Source organism: Desmodus rotundus, chromosome 3 (genome assembly GCF_022682495.2).
Source record: "Desmodus rotundus isolate HL8 chromosome 3, HLdesRot8A.1, whole genome shotgun sequence".
Taxonomy (NCBI): Eukaryota; Metazoa; Chordata; class Mammalia; order Chiroptera; family Phyllostomidae; genus Desmodus; species Desmodus rotundus.
The window spans coordinates 201,568,642-201,587,953 of NC_071389.1; the positions used below are offsets into that span (position 1 = coordinate 201,568,642).

Here is a 19,312-nt window from a genome sequence, read left to right on the forward strand (position 1 = left end):
GGCTGTGAGGAACTGCCACCGTGTTTACGGCGCGGCCGGCACCTGCTTGGTTTTCCAGGACCCCCGGCCGCTGCAGGGAGCTCCTGCTGCTCTGCTTCTCCAGCTTCCTGATCGGGCGCCTCCTGGAGGTGAGCGTGGTGAGCGCGGAGGAGGCCCTGATCGCCTTGCGCGAGCCCTTCCTGTGGAAGAAGTCCAAAAGTCCCCCGGCGCCGGTGCCCACGAAATCCACCGTTATCGTGACCACCCAGAAAAGGTACCGACAGGGAAGGCGGCAGCGTGGCCGGCCTGTGCTCGCAGTGTGGGAGCCAGCTGAGGAAAGGGTGGGAGGTAAAATGTCTTGTGGCAGATGCCCAGGGGGTTAAGGGTCGTTTCCAACTGAGAGTCTTTCCTTCGAGGAACCTGAGACGCCAGCTTCCCAGCTTCCTCCCCCAGTACCCGATACCCGACCGGCTGAAGAAGTGTGTGGAGCAGAAAATCGACATACTGACTTTTCAGCCGCTGCTTGCCGAGGTAGGGCGGGCCTGACGGGAAGCTGCTACCGGCCACCTCGCTCGCGTTTCCGACAGACACAGCCCGGAGGGCCTGCCTCGGGTTCAGACCTCAGCCAGGTTCCTGTTTGCCTGGGGCCCCGTGTCCGCCTGCCAAGCTCTGCCGCCCCAGCGTTCTGTGCACCGCTGATGTGGTTTGGTTGGAACGCACCGTCTTGCTGTTTGTTTATTTGTTTCCTTTTCCCTCTCTTTCCCCTTCTTGTTTTAATGCTGGCAGTGATGGCCTTTCTTGGCTGATACGCCACCTTCTGTGGTGTGCGCAGTTGCTTCGGGCCCTCTGCCGGGGCCTCCAGCTGCCGAGCGCATGCCTGCGTCGCGGCCACTCGCTGAGCACCTGCGTGCGTCACACACTGGCTGTGGTTGGTGCACGCGAATGGCCCAGGTCCGCAGCATGAGCCCTGGGCTCCTCGGCTGCAGGAAGCCGGAGTCTTGGGCACCTTCCGCCTCCCTTTCCCCCGGCCTTTTGGCTGATGTCCTGGTGAGTCTGACTTCATGCGTCTCGGACTCTGCAGCGCCTTCTGCTGTTCTTACTGTGTGTAGTCAGCTGTCTTCAAAGGCACCTCAGCAGGTGGGCCCTCTGCCAACCGCAGGGTCCCCCGGCCTCCGTGGGCTCTCCTGCTGAGGGACTGGGCCGCCTCTCTGGTGCTCGCTGGCTTTCCTGTGTGCAGAGGTCTGGGTGCTGGGCACCCACCACACCCTGTCTCTGAGGACACGCCCGTCCTGCTTCCTCCCTTCGCTCTTCTGCAGACAGTGGGGGCTTTGCTGCTGCTTTTAAGGTGGCCTCTTCATCACTAGTTTCAAGAAATCTCACTCGCAGCCTTGGTGTCGTTTTCTTCACGTGTCTTGGGGTTCGTTGGCTACATGGGCTGATTGCTTCCTTCAGACTTGGAGACTTTTTGGCAAGTCTGTCTTCAAACACTCTTCTTCCCCCACCCCCTGCTTCTGGTGTGCTGTTCTCTGCTCTCTCCCTTCTTTCTTAGTTCGGACAGTTCCTACTGCTGTGCCTTCGCGTTCGCTGTTTTTTCCTTTTCCTTTTGTTTTAAAGAGTTGTCATAATTTTATCTTCTATTTATTTATTTTTAGAGAGAGGGAAAGGGAGGGAGAGAAACATCCATGTGTGGTTGCCTCTCATGCTCCCCCTACTGGGGACCTGGCCCACAACCCAGGCCTGTGCCCTGACTGGGAATCAAACCGGCAGCCCTTCGGTTCTCAGGCCGGCACTCAGTCCACTGAGCCACAGCAGCCGGGGTCAAGTTCTCCACTTTTTCTTTTTGCAGCGTGTCATCCCATCCACTGTATTTTTTCTGTCAGGTGGTGTTTTCTCTCTACAAGTTCGGTTTGGGTCTTCAATACTTTCAGTTTTTCCTTAGCTTCTTGAACGTGAATGACAAGGCTACAACAATGGCTTTAAGGTCCTGTCTCCTGAGTGGGTCACAGGCTGTTGTTGGTGCTGGGCTTTCTCCTCACCATGGGCTCCAGTTCTGCCACCTTCTGTGCCGGGAGGCTTTGTGTGGCTGCCAGGCATCCCGGTGTTTACCTCACCGAGCTCATTTCTGGGACACAGTTGAGTTCCTTGGGAACAGTCGGACGCTTCTGCGCTTTAGAGCTTTCTCTGGTGGGAGCAGAGGAGCCTTACTGGGGCTGACGCCCTCCCGACTCTGCCCAGGGCCCTTGATGACATGCTCGGAACTCGGGCTGGGCCCTTCGTGACCTCTGGGAATTGTCCCCTGGAATCCAGTGGTTCTCCACAGGTGACAGTGTGTTGTCACAACTAGAGTGCTAACAGCATCTGGCAGGTAGAGGCCAGGGATGCGCTAAATACCCTGCCCGCTGCCCCTGCCCACAGCAGGACAGGGCAGGCCCTGCGGCGCCGACCGAGGCCGAGGGGCCCTTGAGGCCTGATGAGGCTGCTCTCACACCTGCAGCTCTGGCAGGCACCTGCCTCTGGGCTGCGCTCTCTGCCCCTCAGCCCCCCACACCGCCTCCTCACCACCCAGGCCACGCAGGTCCTGGGATCCGTCCCTGTTACAGGGCCTGCCAACTCCAGGTGGCTGTGGGTCCTACCTGAGGATGGCTGTCTGTCTGCAGCCGTCACTTCCCCTGGGGCGTTGGCAGCTGCGACTCAGCCACACGCCCGAGCTGCCGCCGCCGCCTGGGCCTCGGCCGCCACTGACTGCCGGGTTGCCTTGCAGCGCTTGAACATGTCAAACTACAAGGAGAAGTTTTCGACTTTGCTCTGGCTTGAGGAGATTCACGCGGAAGTAGAACTGAAGGAGTACAACATGAGCGGGGTCACCCTGAAGAGGCGTGCGGACTCCCTGGTGCTGGAGGTGCCGGGACTGGCCGAGGGCCGGCCCTCTCTGTATGCAGGTGGGCGGGGCCGCACTGGCCGCTTCAGCTCATTCTCCTGACTGGGGCTAGAGTGTCACTTAAAACTCGGGTAGCTACCCAGCGTCTGTCTCCGTCACTCTGACGCCATTTTCAAGTGGCTGGCCCCGTGCTGTGCTGCCGTGGCTCACAACCCGCTGTGTGCTTCCCATCAGGCGACAAGCTGGTTTTGAAAACGCAGGAGTACCATGGCCATGTCGTCGAGTACGTGGGCTACGTGGTGAAGGTGAGGGGCTGCTGAGGGGGGGGGGGGGTTCCCGGGGGCTGGGGGTCTCCCTGGGCGGCACTTGGGCGAGTGTGGGGAAGCGACTGTTGAAGGGAAAGCGGTGTGAACGGAGGGTGTAACGTCTGTAGAAACCCTGCCAGTCTGCCCGGGCGGGACACGGGCTGCACGGAAGTCAGGTGATGCGTCGGGCATTCTCGGTCTGCTCCCAAAGAGGGGGCCTCAGAGCAGACACACCAAGCAGACTCCAGCTCCGATGCCACCATGAGGGAGGGTGTCAGTGTGCCAGGGGCTCTGGGGCCTTCAGCGGGTCCCAGCGTTCCCGCCCTGGGCAGGGCACAGGGATCAGTGACAGGCAAGACGAGCCTCGGGCCGCCCCGCATGGAGAGCTGGAAACAGCCAGGCCTGCCTGCGGGTGTTGGGCTGTGAGGACCGGAGAGTCGGGCTCTCGGGAGAGACCACGTGGCACCTCACTCCCCCACTTACTGCGCTCTGTGCCTGTACACGGGCCACACTGTCACCCGGCTCGGCTCAGCGTGTACCTTTCTCTCCCTAAAAGACACAGCAGGTGGGTTGTCTGGAGCGAGGAAGGCGGCAGGTGCGCTGGGGCGGGGCAGTTGCCCGCTGGAGACGGGTGCTGGGTGAGGAGATGAGCGGGTGCATGAGAGGCAGCCACAGGCATGGGAGGTCATTTCAGAAGGTCCCGGGGGCACGAGTGCACGGCTCAGGCCACAGAGTTAGGGTGAGGGTGCATCTGCGAGAGGTGGGGGCGGGACGTGGCGTCTCCTCCCTGTCCGCTCGGCCTGCCTCCGGAAGAGTGGCCATTTCTGAAGGGTCGTCTGGGTCAGTGAAGCTGCCTTGTCGTTGTCTTGTGACTTCAGGCTCCCTCACTTTTGCCTTTCAGCATTTTTAACTTCACCCCGGTTTTGTGTGTTTCCGTGAGTGGTAGCACCTGTGCGTGGTGTCCTCGGGGCTAGAACCCGCGGCTGGCTGGGCGCACCTCCCTCTGGGGGACGTGCTCCCACGTCTCATCCTGTGCTGGGCCCGCTTCCCTCGAAGGGCCTCTCGGCTCCTGCGGAGACTGGGGCTCCTGCAGGGGGGTGGTCCCTGACCTGCAGTCTTGACCCTTCCACGCCGCGCCCAGCACCCCCAGCCTGGACCCCGGCTGTGGAGGGCCTCCCCCCTCCCGCACACCACCTCAGAAATGCCTGTCCTCCCTGCTGGTCCAGAACCGCTTTCTGCAGGCACTCCCGGTGGCTGGAGGGTCCCAGAACAGAGCCAACCCCCGGCGGCTAGGAGGGGCAGCCCGGGACACCCTGGCACGGGGCCTGTGGGCACGGGGTGGGCACCCCGCACCTGCTCTCTGTTGTTACCTGCCGCTCAGGTCCGTGGGAGGAGTGAGTGTGTCACAGCGTGCCACAGACACACAAGATTGTCCCAAGGAACCGAGTGTGAGGACGGAAATCAAACCGTTTGCTTCTCCTCCAGATTCACGAAGAGGACGTGACCCTTAAGCTGAACCCAGAGTTTGAGCAGGCGTACAGCCTTGAGCCCGTGGACGTGGAGTTCACGTACAACAGGTGAGGGCCCTGGACGTCAGCAGTGTGGAGGAAGACGCCGTGGGGGGAGGTCCGCGCCTGGGGGTCGTGGGTGGGCTCCACACAGCCCCCCATGTCCCAGCAGCACGCGCCGAGGTCCCCGCCACTCCAAGCTCACAGCCGGCCGGTCGGGTCACCTTAGGCCGAGAGCAGGGCGGTGGCATCTCCTGCAGCCTGGGCGGCTGGCTGTCCCTGGCTGGTGGAGCACAGTGTCCCTGCGTCCCGCATTCACGCTCACTGTCAGCACTCGGGGAAGTTGGGGCTGGTGTTTAAACTGCTGCTTGTTGAGCTGGCAGAACAATGCGTTCTCAGACTAGTGCTTTGCCAGGTGCGTTTCTTGCAAACATTTCCTCAGATTGTGACGTGTGGTTTTACTGTCTGTAACGCGGCCTGTTGGGGAGAAGTTCTTAAGTTCAGTTTAACAGCTTTTTTTTCACGCGTCACGCTTTTGGTGACACGCTCGAGAGGCCCGCCTCAGGCACCGTCGCCGTGGCTTTTCTTCCGCGCCTTCGTCTGGAGTTCTGCAGCTTTAAGGTTTGAGGGTAGGACTGCCACCTACTCTGAGTTAATTTTCGCAAACGCTGCCTCTGTGGAGGGGCTAACGGGGGTCGTGGCCACCCCCCAGTCCCTGCACCACTGCGGGGAACGCTGCCGTCTCCCTCCGGGCGCCTCCTCCCGGCTCTCTGGAAGCCCGTGGGGCCTGCACCTGGGGCCTGCCTGCCCCTGTGTTCGTTGTCTGTCTGGAACCAGGTAGCTGAGGCCTCCCCAGGGCCCGGTTTGCAGCGTCGTGCGGCTGCTCTGGGCTCGACGTCCTGGGTGGTCTCGGGAGCAGCCTGTGCCTTCTGATGGCAGCCTGTCTGTGGAGGTTCAGCTGGGGCCACGTTGAATCGCTAGGTGCTAGAGATTCAGGGAGAACTGACGACTTACGTGTGGTCTCCCGGCCCTGAAGTGCCCTCTCCGTCTGCCGCGGTCTTTCTCCGTGTCTCTAGTAACGTTTCCTACTCCTCGCTGTACAGGTTTTGCGTGTCTCTTGTCCAATTCATCCTAACTCTTGAAGAAACTTTTAATGCTCCTGTGAACAGGAAGTCTAACTTAAATTTCTGGCTGCTTGTAGCCAGTAATCTCGTGTTCTGTGCCCTTCCTGAGCGAAACGTTTCTCGTAGCTTTTACGGATCACAGAGGATCCCCTACACACGCCCCCTTCGCGCACGGAGAGGCCACTTTCCCTTCCTCTCTGGGTCCGCTTGTTTGTTTGCTTTGCCTCCTGCACGGCTGGGGCCTGGGGGACCGTGCAGACCCAGGTGTCTGTTCCTGGTGGGGCAGCGGGAGCGGCAGCGGCCACTGTCGGGAGGAGGAGCTGGAGCCCTAGTTTGCCGAGAGTTTCAGGCACCAGTGGGTGTGGGAGTCTGTGCCTCTCGTGCTCTCTGAGGTGGCCATGGGTTCTTCTTCCTCAGTCTGTTAAGCGTACGTGACTGGAATAAGCCCCTCGTACCGTGGCGTGATTGCCTTTCACGTATTGTGCCAGATTTGCTACAATTTTACTTATTTTTGCATCTGTGTTGTTGAGGTGTGTTGGTCTGCAGTTTCCTGAAGTACCCTTTTCTCCTGGGCCTCACAGTAAGTTGGAAAGCATCACCTCCTGTTCCGTCTTTGGGACAGTCCATGGGGACGGCGACGGGGCGGTGAGGCCCGGAGTCTGGTGTGTCCTCGGGGAAGATCCGCTCCCTGCCTCTGACGGCGGTCTCTTCGGCAGTGCAGGGGGTGCTCTGGGGGTGCTTGTCGGAGGAGCCCGTGGATCCCCCCATGAGGTCTAATCTGTTGGCACGAGATCCTTCTGCCATTTATTATTTACAGTGTCCGTGGGCTCTGAGCTGACATCCCCTGTCGGTTCTGATGCTGTTTGTCTCTTCTCTCCCCCCTTGTTAGCCTGGCTGGAGGGTCGCTGGTTTTTGTGACCTTCTCCGAGGACCTGCGTCCGGCATGGCGGTCTTCTCCAGTGCGTCTCTGCCGCACTGACTTCTCTGCTCTTTTATTTATTTATTTTTAGAGAGAGGGGAAGGGTTAGAGTTAGATAGAGCGGAAGGGAGGGAGAAAGAGGGAGAGAAACCTCAGTGTGTGGTTGCCTCTCATGCGCCCCCTACTGGGGACCTGGCCCCACAACCCAGGCACGTGCCCTGACTGGGAATCCAACCCGCGACCCTCTGGTTCACAGGCCAGTGCTCAGTCCACTGAGTCACACCAGCCAGGGCTAAGTTATTTCTTTTCAGCCTATTGATAAGTTGAAGCATTTCAGCTGGCTAACTTTGTATCAAACCTTTCTTGTATTACCAGAATGAAAAGCATGAATTTTTTTTATTTTGGTGAATTCTTCCTTTAATGCATTTCTGGCCGTCGGAGGTGAGGGGCTGACCTGCAGCTTGTCGGGTTATCCCGTTTGCTCGGCGCTATCTTTGATGTCTCCCCCCCCACCCCCCGCGCCCCTGCGCACAGACGTGAGGGCGGCTCTCACTGGGCGGGATGAGAACACAAGCTCCCTCCTCGTTAATTCATCTGCTGTAGGTGATTGTCTGTCTCAAGTCCGTCCTCTGAGTCCCAGCACCGCTCCTTTCTAGCGGGTCCCATCTTGGAGTTGGTTGCTTCCCAGGCAGCATGTGGACGATCTCGTTGGAGGGACAGAGTGGGCTGCCCGGAGCCTCCTGCCGGGGACACTCAGGTGCACGTCCGTGGGGTGGGCCATGCACCTGCCCCTCCAGCTTTGCGTGCACCCCCTCTCAGGACTTTGTGCTGTGAGGGGTCCCGACGGGCCCCTCCGCCCTGGGAGCATCGCCCTGCACCCCGTTGTCACCCAGGCAGGAAGGGCCGCACAGTCCTCAGGGGCTCGGCCTGCCTGTGGCCGAAGTGTGGGTGTGGCCCAGGCTCAGCGATGCTGCGACTCAGCGCCAGTCCCTCGCCAGCCGGAGGCCTGGCACTCTCGGCGGGACGCTGCCCTTCACCTGCATTTTGGGGCTTTGGTCGTCCTGTTTCTTTGGAGGTGGAGCTTCGCTTTTTCATTTTCTACCCTTTCTGTTGTGTTAAAAAGCACGGCAGCCGGCCCGCACTGGAGTCACTGTGCCGAGCCCTCGTCACCAAACGGAGACCTGACTTAACTGTGGCGTGGGCCCCTCCAGACAGGGAGTCTCCCGGTCCAGCAGGGACCCCGTCAGCGCCAGCATCACGTCCCCCAAGGGAGGGGCCTTACCGTACCAGCCCGCTTCCTGCCCAGGACGACGTCCCCATTCCCTCCCTCTGCCTGTGACAGTGCCTTTCTGTGCAGAGCCAACCACCCTCCCACCCCCCGCGCTGGACGCTGCCCGGGGTGCGTCCGTTTCTGTCCCGATAAACTCTGGAGACCTTTAACACACCGCAGCTGTCCGTGAGTTTCAGGGGGTGACTCCTCGTGACCACGACCCCTTCTCGGTGCCGCAGCGGTCTGCGCGTGTCCCTGACCCTTTGTCCCTTCGTTCCTTCGTGGGCCGCACTTCTGTGCTGTCCCTGCTCATCCCCTCTGTGCGTTGAAACAGATAAAACAGAAACGTTCTGGGAGAGTCCCCGCTGCCCCAACACGCACCCCCGATCTTTTCTCAGGCTGCCAGCGGCGGCATGTGCTGCGCAGAAACAGTCGTGACGCCCCCTTCCACCCGCCGGGCGCTACGCCTGGGAGCCCTGGCTCTCGCGGGGTCTCTGCAAGTACCGTGGGGGCCCTAACATGTCTAAACTTGAAGTGAGTTACTTTGCCGTCTGCCCTCCACAGGACCACGAGCAGACGGTGTCACTTCGCGCTCGAACAGGTCGTCCACTTGGGAGTGAAAGGTACGCTGCCGTGGGCTGAGAGGGCTGCGCCCCAGGGCGTCCTCCGAGCTCCGCGTGCGTTTCCCACGAGTCAGCCTCCTCGGGCCTGTGTGGGAAGTGAGACCGCGAGGGGTCCCGCGTTCTTTCCGTCGGGAGCTTTGTGTGTTTTCTCACTAGTCCAGCTGTGTAAAAAGAGCACGTTCAAATTACCGAAAGCGGAGCCGCCGCACTTGGCTTTTCCCCTCTTCTTGGGCTCCTTTTGCGCCTGTAGGCAGACGCGTGACAGCTTTCACCGCAGAGCTCACGCAGAGCCTGCTCCAGACTGGGGGGGGGGAGGGGCAGGGCGGGGCCCACCCTGAGTGGTTCAGGGCGCTGCGAGCATTCAGGCTGCTTTCATTCATCTTTTTAAAGGTTTTCAGTAACATCTGTCTTGTTCCCTTCTCTTGTTTTAAAAGTGTTGTTTCCAGAAGAAATCATTTTGCAGTCTCCCCAAGTGACAGGCAGTTGGAACCTCGCACAGGACACCAGAGACAACGGACAGCCTGCCCCCCAGGTACGGCTGCACGAGGCGCATCTGCCACTCTGCATGATGGGCACAAAGGGGGTGGGCCCCGGACACCCCGAGTCACAGGGAGAAGGAGACTGAAACTCTGTCAGAGTCCGAGCTTGCAGCTCACGTGTGTTCGGCAGCGTCTGTGCGACTGTGCGTGCCTGGGGGACGTGTGGAGGGCACACACCCGGCAGAGGGTCAGCATGTGTCATCTCTGCGAGTGTCTGAGGGTGTTGTGGTTTTTACTCATGCAGCCCAGGCGCCTGTCCTGTGCCAGGCACAGTCGGAGGCTCTGCATGTAGTTTCACGAGCAAAATAGAAATGGTTTTGTAAGTGTATCCAATACTTAGAAACCCTTTAACCGTTTTGTAGCCCCTGTTACAAATGCAGATGCGGTGGTGTTGGAATGCCTCCCTGCCCAGGGGCCTCCACTCATGGCACCTGCCACACTCAGTGTCGTTGGCAGGACAGATGCAGGGTGTCACCCTGGCCCGGCCCACGGCTGTTCTGGGGGACGCGTCCCTGTGGGCTGAGTCTTCACGATTTTAAATGCGGAGCAGTGCCTCTGGGCCTCAGGGAGACTCCGGGGCTGGACACACGCCCGAGGTCGGCTCACAGGCACTGGGCCCGCCTTCCAGACGGAGCCCCAGACACAGAGCTTCAACATCAAACCCTGGGACGTGGGGCGGCGCCTCCCGAGACAGGGACCAAATGAGGGTGCCCGTGCCAGGCCGTGGCCACGGCCCTCAGAGGGGCCCCGAGGAGGAGTGGGTGAGGTCACAGGGCAGTGAGCACTTCTGGGGTCCACCCAGGGCCCCCCTTGTTTTTGGCTGAGGACTCAGCCGTTCTGGCTCTGGCCCAGCCTGCGGGTCCTCGGGATCCTGCGTGCAGGGACTCAGAAGCAGCGGGCCGCAGCACAGGAGTTGTGTGTCACCTGAGGTTCGGGTGCCGCTGCTGGGGGACTCCTGCTGGGTCCCCGGCCCTCCCGGAGGGTGGAGGTGCCCTCCCCTCTGCGGCTCTCCCTCGCCAGGAGGGGGGCTCAAAAGGAGGCGCACACACACCAAGTCAGAGAGAAAGCCCTTGTTTGGGCATCCTTGTCACCCTCACGTTTATTTGTAAAAGGTAATTCAAAAACAAACGACTCGGTAGCTTCTCATCAGATGCTCTGTATTTTCCTCGTGTCCTCTAGGGGGCGTGCGCCCTGTGACCAAAGCCAGCGCCTTGGGGGTGGTGTCCGTGTTTGCTCTGTAAACTGGGCCTATGTAAACACACAGCTTTTTCTCACGCCTTTTTTTTTTTTTTTTTTTTTTCCGGACGGTTACTTCTAGAACAGGAAAGCTGTGAAGGACCAACCTAAGCCTGACACCAAGACAGGGCAAGCGGGTGCCCAGGACACACCAGGGCCGGTGACCTTCGCTGCGGGGATGAGCCGCCTGGGTGTGTGTTGTCCCTCCAGAGTGGCTCGGTCAGGGGATGAGAGGGGCTGTGGCAGTGATGTGACAGGCGAGAACGAATGTGCTGTTGCAACTGGAGACTCAGGGCTGTGGCCGCTCCCGCTGAAGGAGGGGGACGGTGGGCATCCTGCCGTTTGCCCCGGGGCAGCTCTGGTGTGGCGAGAAGCACCGTGTCACCGCGTCACCGCGTCACCACAGGAGCTTCCCACCCGCTGGTTGTTGCTGGTGTGGCGTCCTCCTGACCCTGTTCCTGTGCTTCTGACCCAGGCAACGAGATGCAGGCCCCGGAGGCCAGAAAGGAGGAGTTTTTCAACCCCCAGCTCAACGAGAACCAGAAGCTGGCCGTGAGGAGGATTCTGAGCGGCGACTGCCGCCCCCTCCCATACATTCTCTTCGGGCCTCCAGGGACTGGGAAGACGGTGACGATCATCGAGGCCGTGTTACAGGTGACTGCGGGAGGCCACGCGGCTGGCAGTGCACGCACTCCGCAGTGTGCGGGGACTCTGCTGGTTACACCGTAGCGTCAGAAAGAGGTCGAAGAGCCGGTTCCCTTGGGTGTAGGTGGTTGGCTGTGTGTTGCTGCTGGGCCTGTCTCACGGGTGGGGTGATCGCTTGTTCTGAGAGGAGCAAGCCGGTCGGCCCACCGGGGAGTTCTGCAAAAGAGGCGGCCCCTGCGGGGTGGCTGCGCTGTGCTCCGCAGTCCCCACTGACGCCACAGTTGAGTGTGTGGACACGGTGGGTGGGTGCCCAGTGTTTCTGCGCCGCTTGGGCCTCAGCTTCGAGAGCATGTGTGGAGCCCCGGCAGCCCTCCTGCGGGTGGGCGGTGGTTCAGGCCCTGGGGCGCGGAGCTCTCGCACCCGCCCTAAGGGTGTGTGGGCGTCCCGGCCCCAAGGCTGACTGTCGCACTGTGTCTCCTCGCCCTCACGAAGGTGTACCATGCCTTGCCCGACAGCCGGATTTTGGTGTGTGTGCCCTCCAACAGCGCAGCCGACCTCGTGTGTCTGCGGCTGCACGAGAGCCAGCTGCTGCAGCCGGGCACCATGGTCCGCGTGAACGCCACCTGCCGGCTGGAGGAGGTGAGCTCCACCACGGCCGCCCAGCGGTCACTGTCCCTGTCCCTGTGCCTGACCTGCTCCCCGCCAGAGTCTCCCTCTCCGGCCCTGCGGCACTGGTTTGGCTGCCTGTTTACAGGGTGGAATCCCGCTTAGCCAGGAACCAGGTCTAGCGGCCAGTGGTGTCGCTTGGAATGGGGGAGGGTTGGCAAGGTCACACGTTATGTTCATGGTTCCAGAATCTATAAACGTGGGCTACGTTGATGTGAAAAGATAGTTTTTGAAGACTTTATTTATTTACTTTAAGAGAAAGGGGAAGGGAAGGAGAAAGATGGGGAGAGAAACATCAGTGTGTGGTTGCCTCTCATGTGCCCCCCTACTGGGACCTGGCCCACACCCCAGGCCTGTGCCCTGACTGGGAATCGAACCAGCGACCCTTTGATTCGCAGTCCAGTGCTCAATCCACTGAACCACTCCAGTTTGGGGTGGAAAGATAAATATTTTAAGAAAACAATCTCAAATCATTGCTTAGTCGCAACTAAAACGTGGAACAGAATTATCGTAGAATTCCTTCCAGCTTTGTGACTGTGTCCAGTTGAAAGACACTTAGTAACTTAAAAGCAAACCGCTCCCCCAGACGGTCATCGAGGCCATCAAGGCATACTGCAGGGATGGGGAGGACATCTGGAAGGCCTCCCGCTTCCGGATCATAATCACCACCTGCAGCAGCGCCGGCCTCTTCTACCAAATCGGAGTTCGGTGAGCACCCGGGCGGGCGGGGCAGCAGGCCAGGGCAGCTCCCCAGGGAGGTGAGGCTCATGCCCAGACCCCAGAGGGGACAGGGCCCGAGGCTGCTGGGAGGGTGGTGGCAGAGGACACCCAGAGGAGAGGCAGGGACAACCCAGTTTTGAAGGGGGGGTGGGAGGTGCCAAGGAGACAGTGGCAGGACGGCGCGAGGGGGCGGGTGCTGCAGCCGAGAGAAGCTGAGTGGCTGTGAACGGGGACAGTGCTGTCCTATAGAAGGGACTCCGAGACGAGGCAGGGGCGTCTGACCTTCTGGCGTCTGCGCCACACTGGAAGAAGCGTTGTCTTGGGCCACACATGAAATGCATCACGACACACGACCACAAAAACCCACCATGTTTTAAGTGAATTTAGGACTCTGTGCTGGGCACAGCCGTCCTGGGCTGCAGGTAGGACCCCTGGCCCACAGCCTAAGCGCTCGTGTTTGAACTGAAGGGAGACACAAAGGGACAGCCTTTCAGCAGCAGTTGGGACACAGACTGAAAAATGAAAGCATGTGGCCCTGGTCCTGCGTGGGGCAGGCGGGGCCTGTGGTGCCGTTCCCACAGCGACAGCCTGAGACACCCAAACGCAGGCCCTGCGTCGGAGCGGCCGGCCGGCCAGCCCTGCCCCCCAGCCTTGGCAGGCCTGGCCAGCCATGCCATTTGGTCCCTTCACCTCTTTCCCTCCATGTTGGGCACAGAGTCCAGTAGAGCTTCCCGGGCTGGCCGAGCCAGCCCCCAGAAACTCTGACAGAGGTGACCACTTAGGTCTTTGGCTCTAGAGTCGGACACTTCACACACGTGTTTGTGGACGAAGCCGGACAGGCCAGCGAGCCAGAGTGCCTCATTCCTCTGGGGCTGGTGTCGGACGTCGGCGGCCAGGTGAGGCCCTGTTGTGCCATCGTCCTCTGCAGAGGTGGGGGCGTCGGGCCTGCTCCAGCTGGGATGCAGCCTCGCCAGGGGCCCAAGTCCAGGCCCAGGGGCTGCGCTCCTGCCTCCCAGCCGCCCACACCCCACCCGCACGGCAGCAGGCTGCCTAGCTGCACAGCAAGTGCCCCTCCTGTGCCATAGATCGTCCTCGCCGGGGACCCCATGCAGCTCGGTCCAGTCATCAAGTCCAGACTGGCCATGGCCTACGGGCTGAACGTGTCCCTTCTGGAGAGACTGATGTCCCGGCCGGTGTACCTGAGAGATGAAGACGCCTTCGGTGCTTGCGGCGCCTACAACCCCTTGCTGGTGAGCTCGGGCCCCACAGGGTGCAGGTCCCCGTGGGGACGACAGAGGCGGGTCGAGCAGGGGTGCCCAGTGCAGCCTGGGTTCCCAGCCAACCCACGACCGCTTGGGAGCCTGCGCTTCTCAGAGCCGTGGGGCCTGTCCCCCGGGCCCGTGCTGGGCCGACGAGGCTGAGCTTGACCACGGAGCAGGAGGCGATGTGAGGGGCAGGCCACCTCCCCGCCCCCGCCGGGAGAGGAAGGAGGGCGGGCATGGGGGGCTGGGCGTGGGGCTGGCTGTGGACTGGCGCCTCCTGACTTGGGAGAGGCGTGCCTGCCCGCGTGTCCCTGAACCTCGGGCGGGCTCAGCTTGGGCAGCATGGGCCCCCAGGTGCCTGCAGGCCACACGGCCAGGCCTGGCTTCCTGCTTTCCTGACAGTCACTCTTTCCATTAAAACGTGTCCTATTCAACAAGTGACCCGAGGTGCTGAGGTCACTTGCACTCAGGTGGCAGACAAGAGGCCAGGAGAGGAGGCCCGGGTGGTGGGGTCTCGTCCTTCACCCCCTCACAGGGCCCAGGTGTGCAGGCTGACTCTGGCCTGGCCTCCGCCGCCCTGTCCCTGCAGGTGACGAAGCTCGTGAAGAACTACCGGTCGCACGCGTCCCTGCTGGCCCTGCCCTCCCGGCTGTTCTACCACAAGGAGCTGGAGGTCTGCGCGGACCCCAAGGTGGCAGCCTCCTTGCTGGGCTGGGAGAAGCTGCCCAGGAAAGGCTTCCCCCTCATCTTCCACGGCGTGAGGGTGAGCTGTGGCCCCGTCGCCGGCTGGGACGCTGACTGCAGGCAAACGAGGCAGGGGGTGGCGCTTTGCTTGGGCCAGTGGCCTCGGCTGACTGAGGGACTCCTCAGCGCCGTAGGGGCACAGCAGGGCAGAGGCACTGCAGCTCGCCCCTCCCACGGGAGCACCTGTGGGTGCTTTCAGAAGTCCGTGGCCAGCCTAGGCTACCGTGGCTCAGTCAACCCATAAACCCAAAGGTCCCTGGTTCGGCTCCCTGTCAGGGACACACCCGGGTTGCAGGCTCCATCCCTGGTCAGGTCGTATGCAGGAGGCTGCCTGTCAGCGTTTCTCGCATCAATGTCTCTCCCTTCCCATCTCTCTGGTGAACATAAAATAAACCTTTAGAAAAGTGAAACTCCATGGCCAGCAGGTCTCAGCCTTAGTAAGCGTTCTGAGGACACACCAGAAGACTCACTCTCTGTCGAGGGGCGTGAGGTCCACCAGCGTCTTTGAGACGTGTCTGTGAGGTCTGCTGCTTAGCTCTTCCGGGCTCTGACCGCCGCTCCCTCCACACGGCACTGCTGCCCCAGGGACCTGGGTGAGGTGTCCTGGTCAGCATCCCCTCACCAGGGCTCCTCGAGGGTCTGCGGGTCATGCGCCCCCCCCCCTCCCGCCCCCGTGTTCACCGCTGTGCCGGGTAGCACGTGCTGTCAGCACCTTCCTCCTCGGACAGCGTCCTGCGCTGGGTCTCGAGTTGATTTCACATTGACACACCCTGGCCGTGTGGCTCAGTGGGTAGGAGTGTCGTCCTGCAAAACGAACGGTCACAGGTTCACTTCCTGATCAGGGCGTGTGCCTGGGTTGTGGGTTCAGTCCTAGTTGGGGCGCAGCTGGTCTGTTTCTCTCCCTCTCTCCCCTTCCCTCCCCCTCTCTGAAGTCAACAAGCGTGACCTCACGTGAGGATAAAGTTAACTAACTAAAGTAAGTCCCATTTGGCGAGATACTAATGTTCCCTCTCCTCTTTCTTACTATTTGGTATCTCTTTGTCCTCCCTATTCTTTGTTTATCCTTTTACTTTAGGTACATTTCTTAGTAGCTAGATTTTTTTTTTCCAAACATTTTATTTATTTTTAGAGAGAGGGAAAGGAGAGAGAAACATTGTGTGGTTGCCCCCCACTGGGGACCTGGCCCGCAACCCAGGCACATGCCCTGACTGGGATCCGAACCGGCAATGCTTTGGTTCGCAGGCAGGCGCTCAGTCCTCTGAGCCACAGCAGCCAGGGCAAAGCAGCTAGTTTTTATATTTATTCCAGTTTAAGTCTGTCTGTAGTGAGATGAGCCAGTCAAGCCTCCAGTTCCGACTCCGCCTTCATCTTTCCCTTTGCCGGCTGTCCCCTTCGGGTCTGTGGTTGCTCAGTTGAGGGCGTGGCCTGTGCTGCCCGGGGTTTCGGTTGCGCTCACCCCCCTCGGTTATCTGACCCCATCTCTGTAAGTCTAGGGGATGAATCTCCTGCGGGGAAACCACGTCCTGGGGGTCAACGGTTGGCCACTGCCGCGCCGGCACGCTCTCGCACCTGCGGTGAAACACCCACAGCAGGAGATGGGCAGCGTGGGCCATTGCAGGTGCGCGGCTCAGCCGCGCTAAACACGGTCACCTTGTCTCACCGTCCGTCGTCCCAAACGACCAGTCCCGTCAAACCCTCCCCCCGCCCCCCCCCCCCCCGCCTCTGTCTCTGCCACTCTGACCCCTGCAGGGGCCTCAAGTCTGTGTGACCACACAGCACCCGTGCTCTGTGCCCTGCGTCACTGAGCACACATGGTCTCGCGTGTCCAGGTCGCCTTCCTCCACAAGGCTGAGCCATGCCCTGCCCTGTGGGCGGGCCATGGACCTCGCTCCTCCAGCCCCCTCACAGCTGCTGCGACGGCACTGCTGGGAGCCGGTGCCCAGGTCTGCCGGCCCCGTGCTCAGGTGCTTTGGGCAAACACCCGGAAGGAAACGCCGGGTTGCACGGTGTTCCTGCTCTAAAGCTCTGAGGGAGCCACACACAGAGAAGGTTCTCCACGGCTCCTGCGCCGTCTCCCCCTCCACATCCTTGCCGGCGCCTGTGACCAGCCGTCCTGGAGGGCATGAGCTGAGTTCCCAGGGGTGGGTTTGCACTTCCCTGACGCTCAGTGGTGCCCAGGATGGTCATGTGCCTGCAGTTCGGACGGAGGAAGGCCTCACGCTGACACGTGCGGGGTGGGGATGGGGGGCAGCCTGAGTGAGTGGTGGGCCGGCCAGAGTGCTCTCCACCCGCCGCACTGACCCCTGCTGGCAGCTGCCTCGGCTGCGTACTCCGCTCCCCCTTTGTGGCTCCTGGGCCTCTGTTCTTCCCAGCATGCTCACTCTGCTGTGTCCCCGTCCCGTCCCTGCGCGAGGACTCCCGCATCCTTGTCCCTGTGGCACTGGTGCGGATGTGACAGTTCCATGGCCACGCCCGTGCCACCCCCGCTGGGTTCCCAGTCCCTGCTCTGCGGCTCGTTCACAGGGCAGCGAAGCTCGCGAGGGGAGGAGCCCGTCCTGGTTCAACCCAGCCGAGGCCGTCCAGGTTCTGCGCTACAGCTGCCTCCTCGCCAGGAGCCTCTCCAGCCAGGTGTCTGCGCAAGACATCGGAGTGATCACGCCCTACCGCAAGCAGGTGGGGCCCTCCTCCTCAGTGCTTTCTTGTCCACAGAGGCCCCGCAGAGACAGGGAAACAAAGACAGGGTCACGAGGAGCCAGGTCCCTCGCCTCCTCCCCCAGCCACTGTCCCTGGGCCCACCCCCCCAGGGCTCCCTGGTGTCCTGGGGCTGGGAGCCCCCCCCCTCCGTCTGCCCATCCGTCCCCCGTGCTCTCACTGCAGCGAGGCCACCGCTGTCTGCCGTCTGCAGGCGCCTGCCTGTGCCCACACGCCACACCGCCCGTGACCTGGGCACAGGGCTTCCCTGGGTCTCCAGGGGTTTAAGAACCTTTCCATGTGTTTATTGGACGCTAGTTCATGTTTTGTCAAAACTCCCATTCAAGTCGAGTGCTCGCTTCCGGTCGGTCTCGGCTGATTGTCCCCAGTGCGTGCTGAGTCAGCATCTGTCTGCCTGGGCCGGTGGCCGCATGCTACACCATGGCTCCGCTGGCCTCCCGCTTGTCCCGGCTCCCTTCGTGCTCGAGTCCACGGGTCAGACGTACACGGGACACATGTTGTTCGTGTGCTCCGTGGTCGTGCTTTTCGTTTCTCACCTAAGAGACCCTTCCACGCCCTGCCATTGGGACGTGTTTTCCCACTTTGCTCTGAAGGTGTGCTCACACATGTGCGGGGGGTGGGGGGGGGGGGGTCGCGGCAGGGACCAGGGCGCATGGTGTCTGCGTGGCGTGTGGCCCTGCTGCAACCACCACACCATGTGCGCGCTGTGGGCCCAGCGCCGCTGCACTGCCCACCCAGCTCCCGCAGCTGCTCCTCTGTGGGGGGGCGTCGGGGGCTGAGTCCCTCGCAGCGAGTCTGCAGACCTGCCCCCGGGGCGCGACCCTGGTGCTCTCCTGTGAATCTTAAGAGCCCCCCTTGCGTGGAAGAGACGTGCTCTTCCCCAGCCACGGCCACCGGTGCCCCTCACCGCACCCCAGCCTGGGCTTCCCACACCTGTGCCCCTGACTCCGCTCCGTCCCTCTAGGTCTCCGGGCCCCCGGGGAGCGGGCACCGTCCTGAGGAGAGTTGCGCCCCCCCCACCACCCTGCGCACTCCGTCCGAGGTCGGGGTTCGGTTCCGACCCAGTTAGCTTCAGGAGGTTTGGACCTGAGAGGCAGCACCGCACGCCAGGTCGCCCTCACATACGCTGTAGTGTGTCAGGGAATGGTCAGGCTCGTAAAGCATCCTCTGATCTTTTCATCTCCTTAAAGGTGGAAAAAATCAAGATTCTTCTGAGAAACGTGGATCTGACGGACATAAAGGTGGGGTCGGTGGAGGAGTTCCAAGGACAAGAGCACTTGGTCATCATCATCTCCACTGTAGGTGGCCCTCCCGTGTGGGGCAGCGGTGTCTGGGGCCGCCTGCGTGCTGGCGGGTCCGCGGCGCACACGGGTAGAAAGCGGCAAGGTCGGGGCCTGCGGGGAGGTGCCCTCACGGCCATCTGCAGGCCAGCAGAGCACAGGGGAGGAGCCAGGACACAGTGGAGAACGTGCTGGGGATGCAGGGACTGGGTGGAGTACGGGCAGCGTCCGACCTTGAGGGGCCCTGCCAGGCAGAGCGCCACCTGCAGGTGAGTTAGAGACATAGAACAGCCAGAAGAACAGTCACCTGCTACCCTGCCTCTCCCCCAAAACCCTGGGCCCAGGGTGCCTGGCCCCTGCTGCTCAGGCTCCTCCCCCATCCCCGTTTTTTCTTTCTTTTAACCAAAAACGGGGCCCACTGATGTTCTCCATTTCTAAATGCTTTTGTATATTGACAGTTTCTTTCTGTGACAAAAAGTCTTGAAACGTTCCATTTTTCTCCTGTGTTTTTAGGTGCGATCGAATGAAGATGAATTCGAAGATGATCGGTATTTCTTGGGTTTCTTGTCCAACTCCAAGAGGTTCAATGTCGCCGTCACCAGACCCAAAGCCCTGCTGATCGTTCTGGGAAACCCTTACGTTCTAGTCAGAGTGAGCGGCCGCCCCGCACCCAGTCTCCTGGGGAGGGCGGGGCCTGGGCAGGGATGGGGTCCAGTCCTTGCTCCCGGCTCTAAGGCCCAGCCCCTTGCGAACCCGCAGGACCCCTGCTTCGGTGCCCTGCTGGAATACAGCATCACAAACGGCGTGTACACGGGCTGCGACCTGCCGCCCGAGCTGCGGTCACTGCAAAAGTGAGCCCCCCGCCCGGCCCGCGCGGCTCCGGGGGGGGGGCGCTGTCCTGC

General features: G+C 61.3%; 1 protein-coding gene across 1 annotated transcript in view; it reads left to right on the plus strand.

Moving 5' to 3' along the window:
* Positions 1 to 19,312, plus strand: part of MOV10L1 (Mov10 like RNA helicase 1) — a 35,559-nt gene extending 16,247 nt beyond the window's left edge. Inside the window, exons 9-26 of the mRNA XM_053919819.1 lie at positions 59 to 253; positions 396 to 510; positions 2,741 to 2,918; positions 3,092 to 3,162; positions 4,648 to 4,739; positions 8,548 to 8,606; positions 9,041 to 9,138; positions 10,464 to 10,572; positions 10,857 to 11,035; positions 11,519 to 11,665; positions 12,279 to 12,400; positions 13,209 to 13,308; positions 13,498 to 13,662; positions 14,264 to 14,437; positions 16,942 to 17,091; positions 18,321 to 18,428; positions 18,924 to 19,061; positions 19,170 to 19,312. Of these exons, the coding sequence (XP_053775794.1) occupies positions 59 to 253; positions 396 to 510; positions 2,741 to 2,918; positions 3,092 to 3,162; positions 4,648 to 4,739; positions 8,548 to 8,606; positions 9,041 to 9,138; positions 10,464 to 10,572; positions 10,857 to 11,035; positions 11,519 to 11,665; positions 12,279 to 12,400; positions 13,209 to 13,308; positions 13,498 to 13,662; positions 14,264 to 14,437; positions 16,942 to 17,091; positions 18,321 to 18,428; positions 18,924 to 19,061; positions 19,170 to 19,265 (2,296 nt within the window). The 3' untranslated portion in view covers positions 19,266 to 19,312. The remainder of the gene's footprint in view (positions 1 to 58; positions 254 to 395; positions 511 to 2,740; positions 2,919 to 3,091; positions 3,163 to 4,647; positions 4,740 to 8,547; positions 8,607 to 9,040; positions 9,139 to 10,463; positions 10,573 to 10,856; positions 11,036 to 11,518; positions 11,666 to 12,278; positions 12,401 to 13,208; positions 13,309 to 13,497; positions 13,663 to 14,263; positions 14,438 to 16,941; positions 17,092 to 18,320; positions 18,429 to 18,923; positions 19,062 to 19,169) is intronic.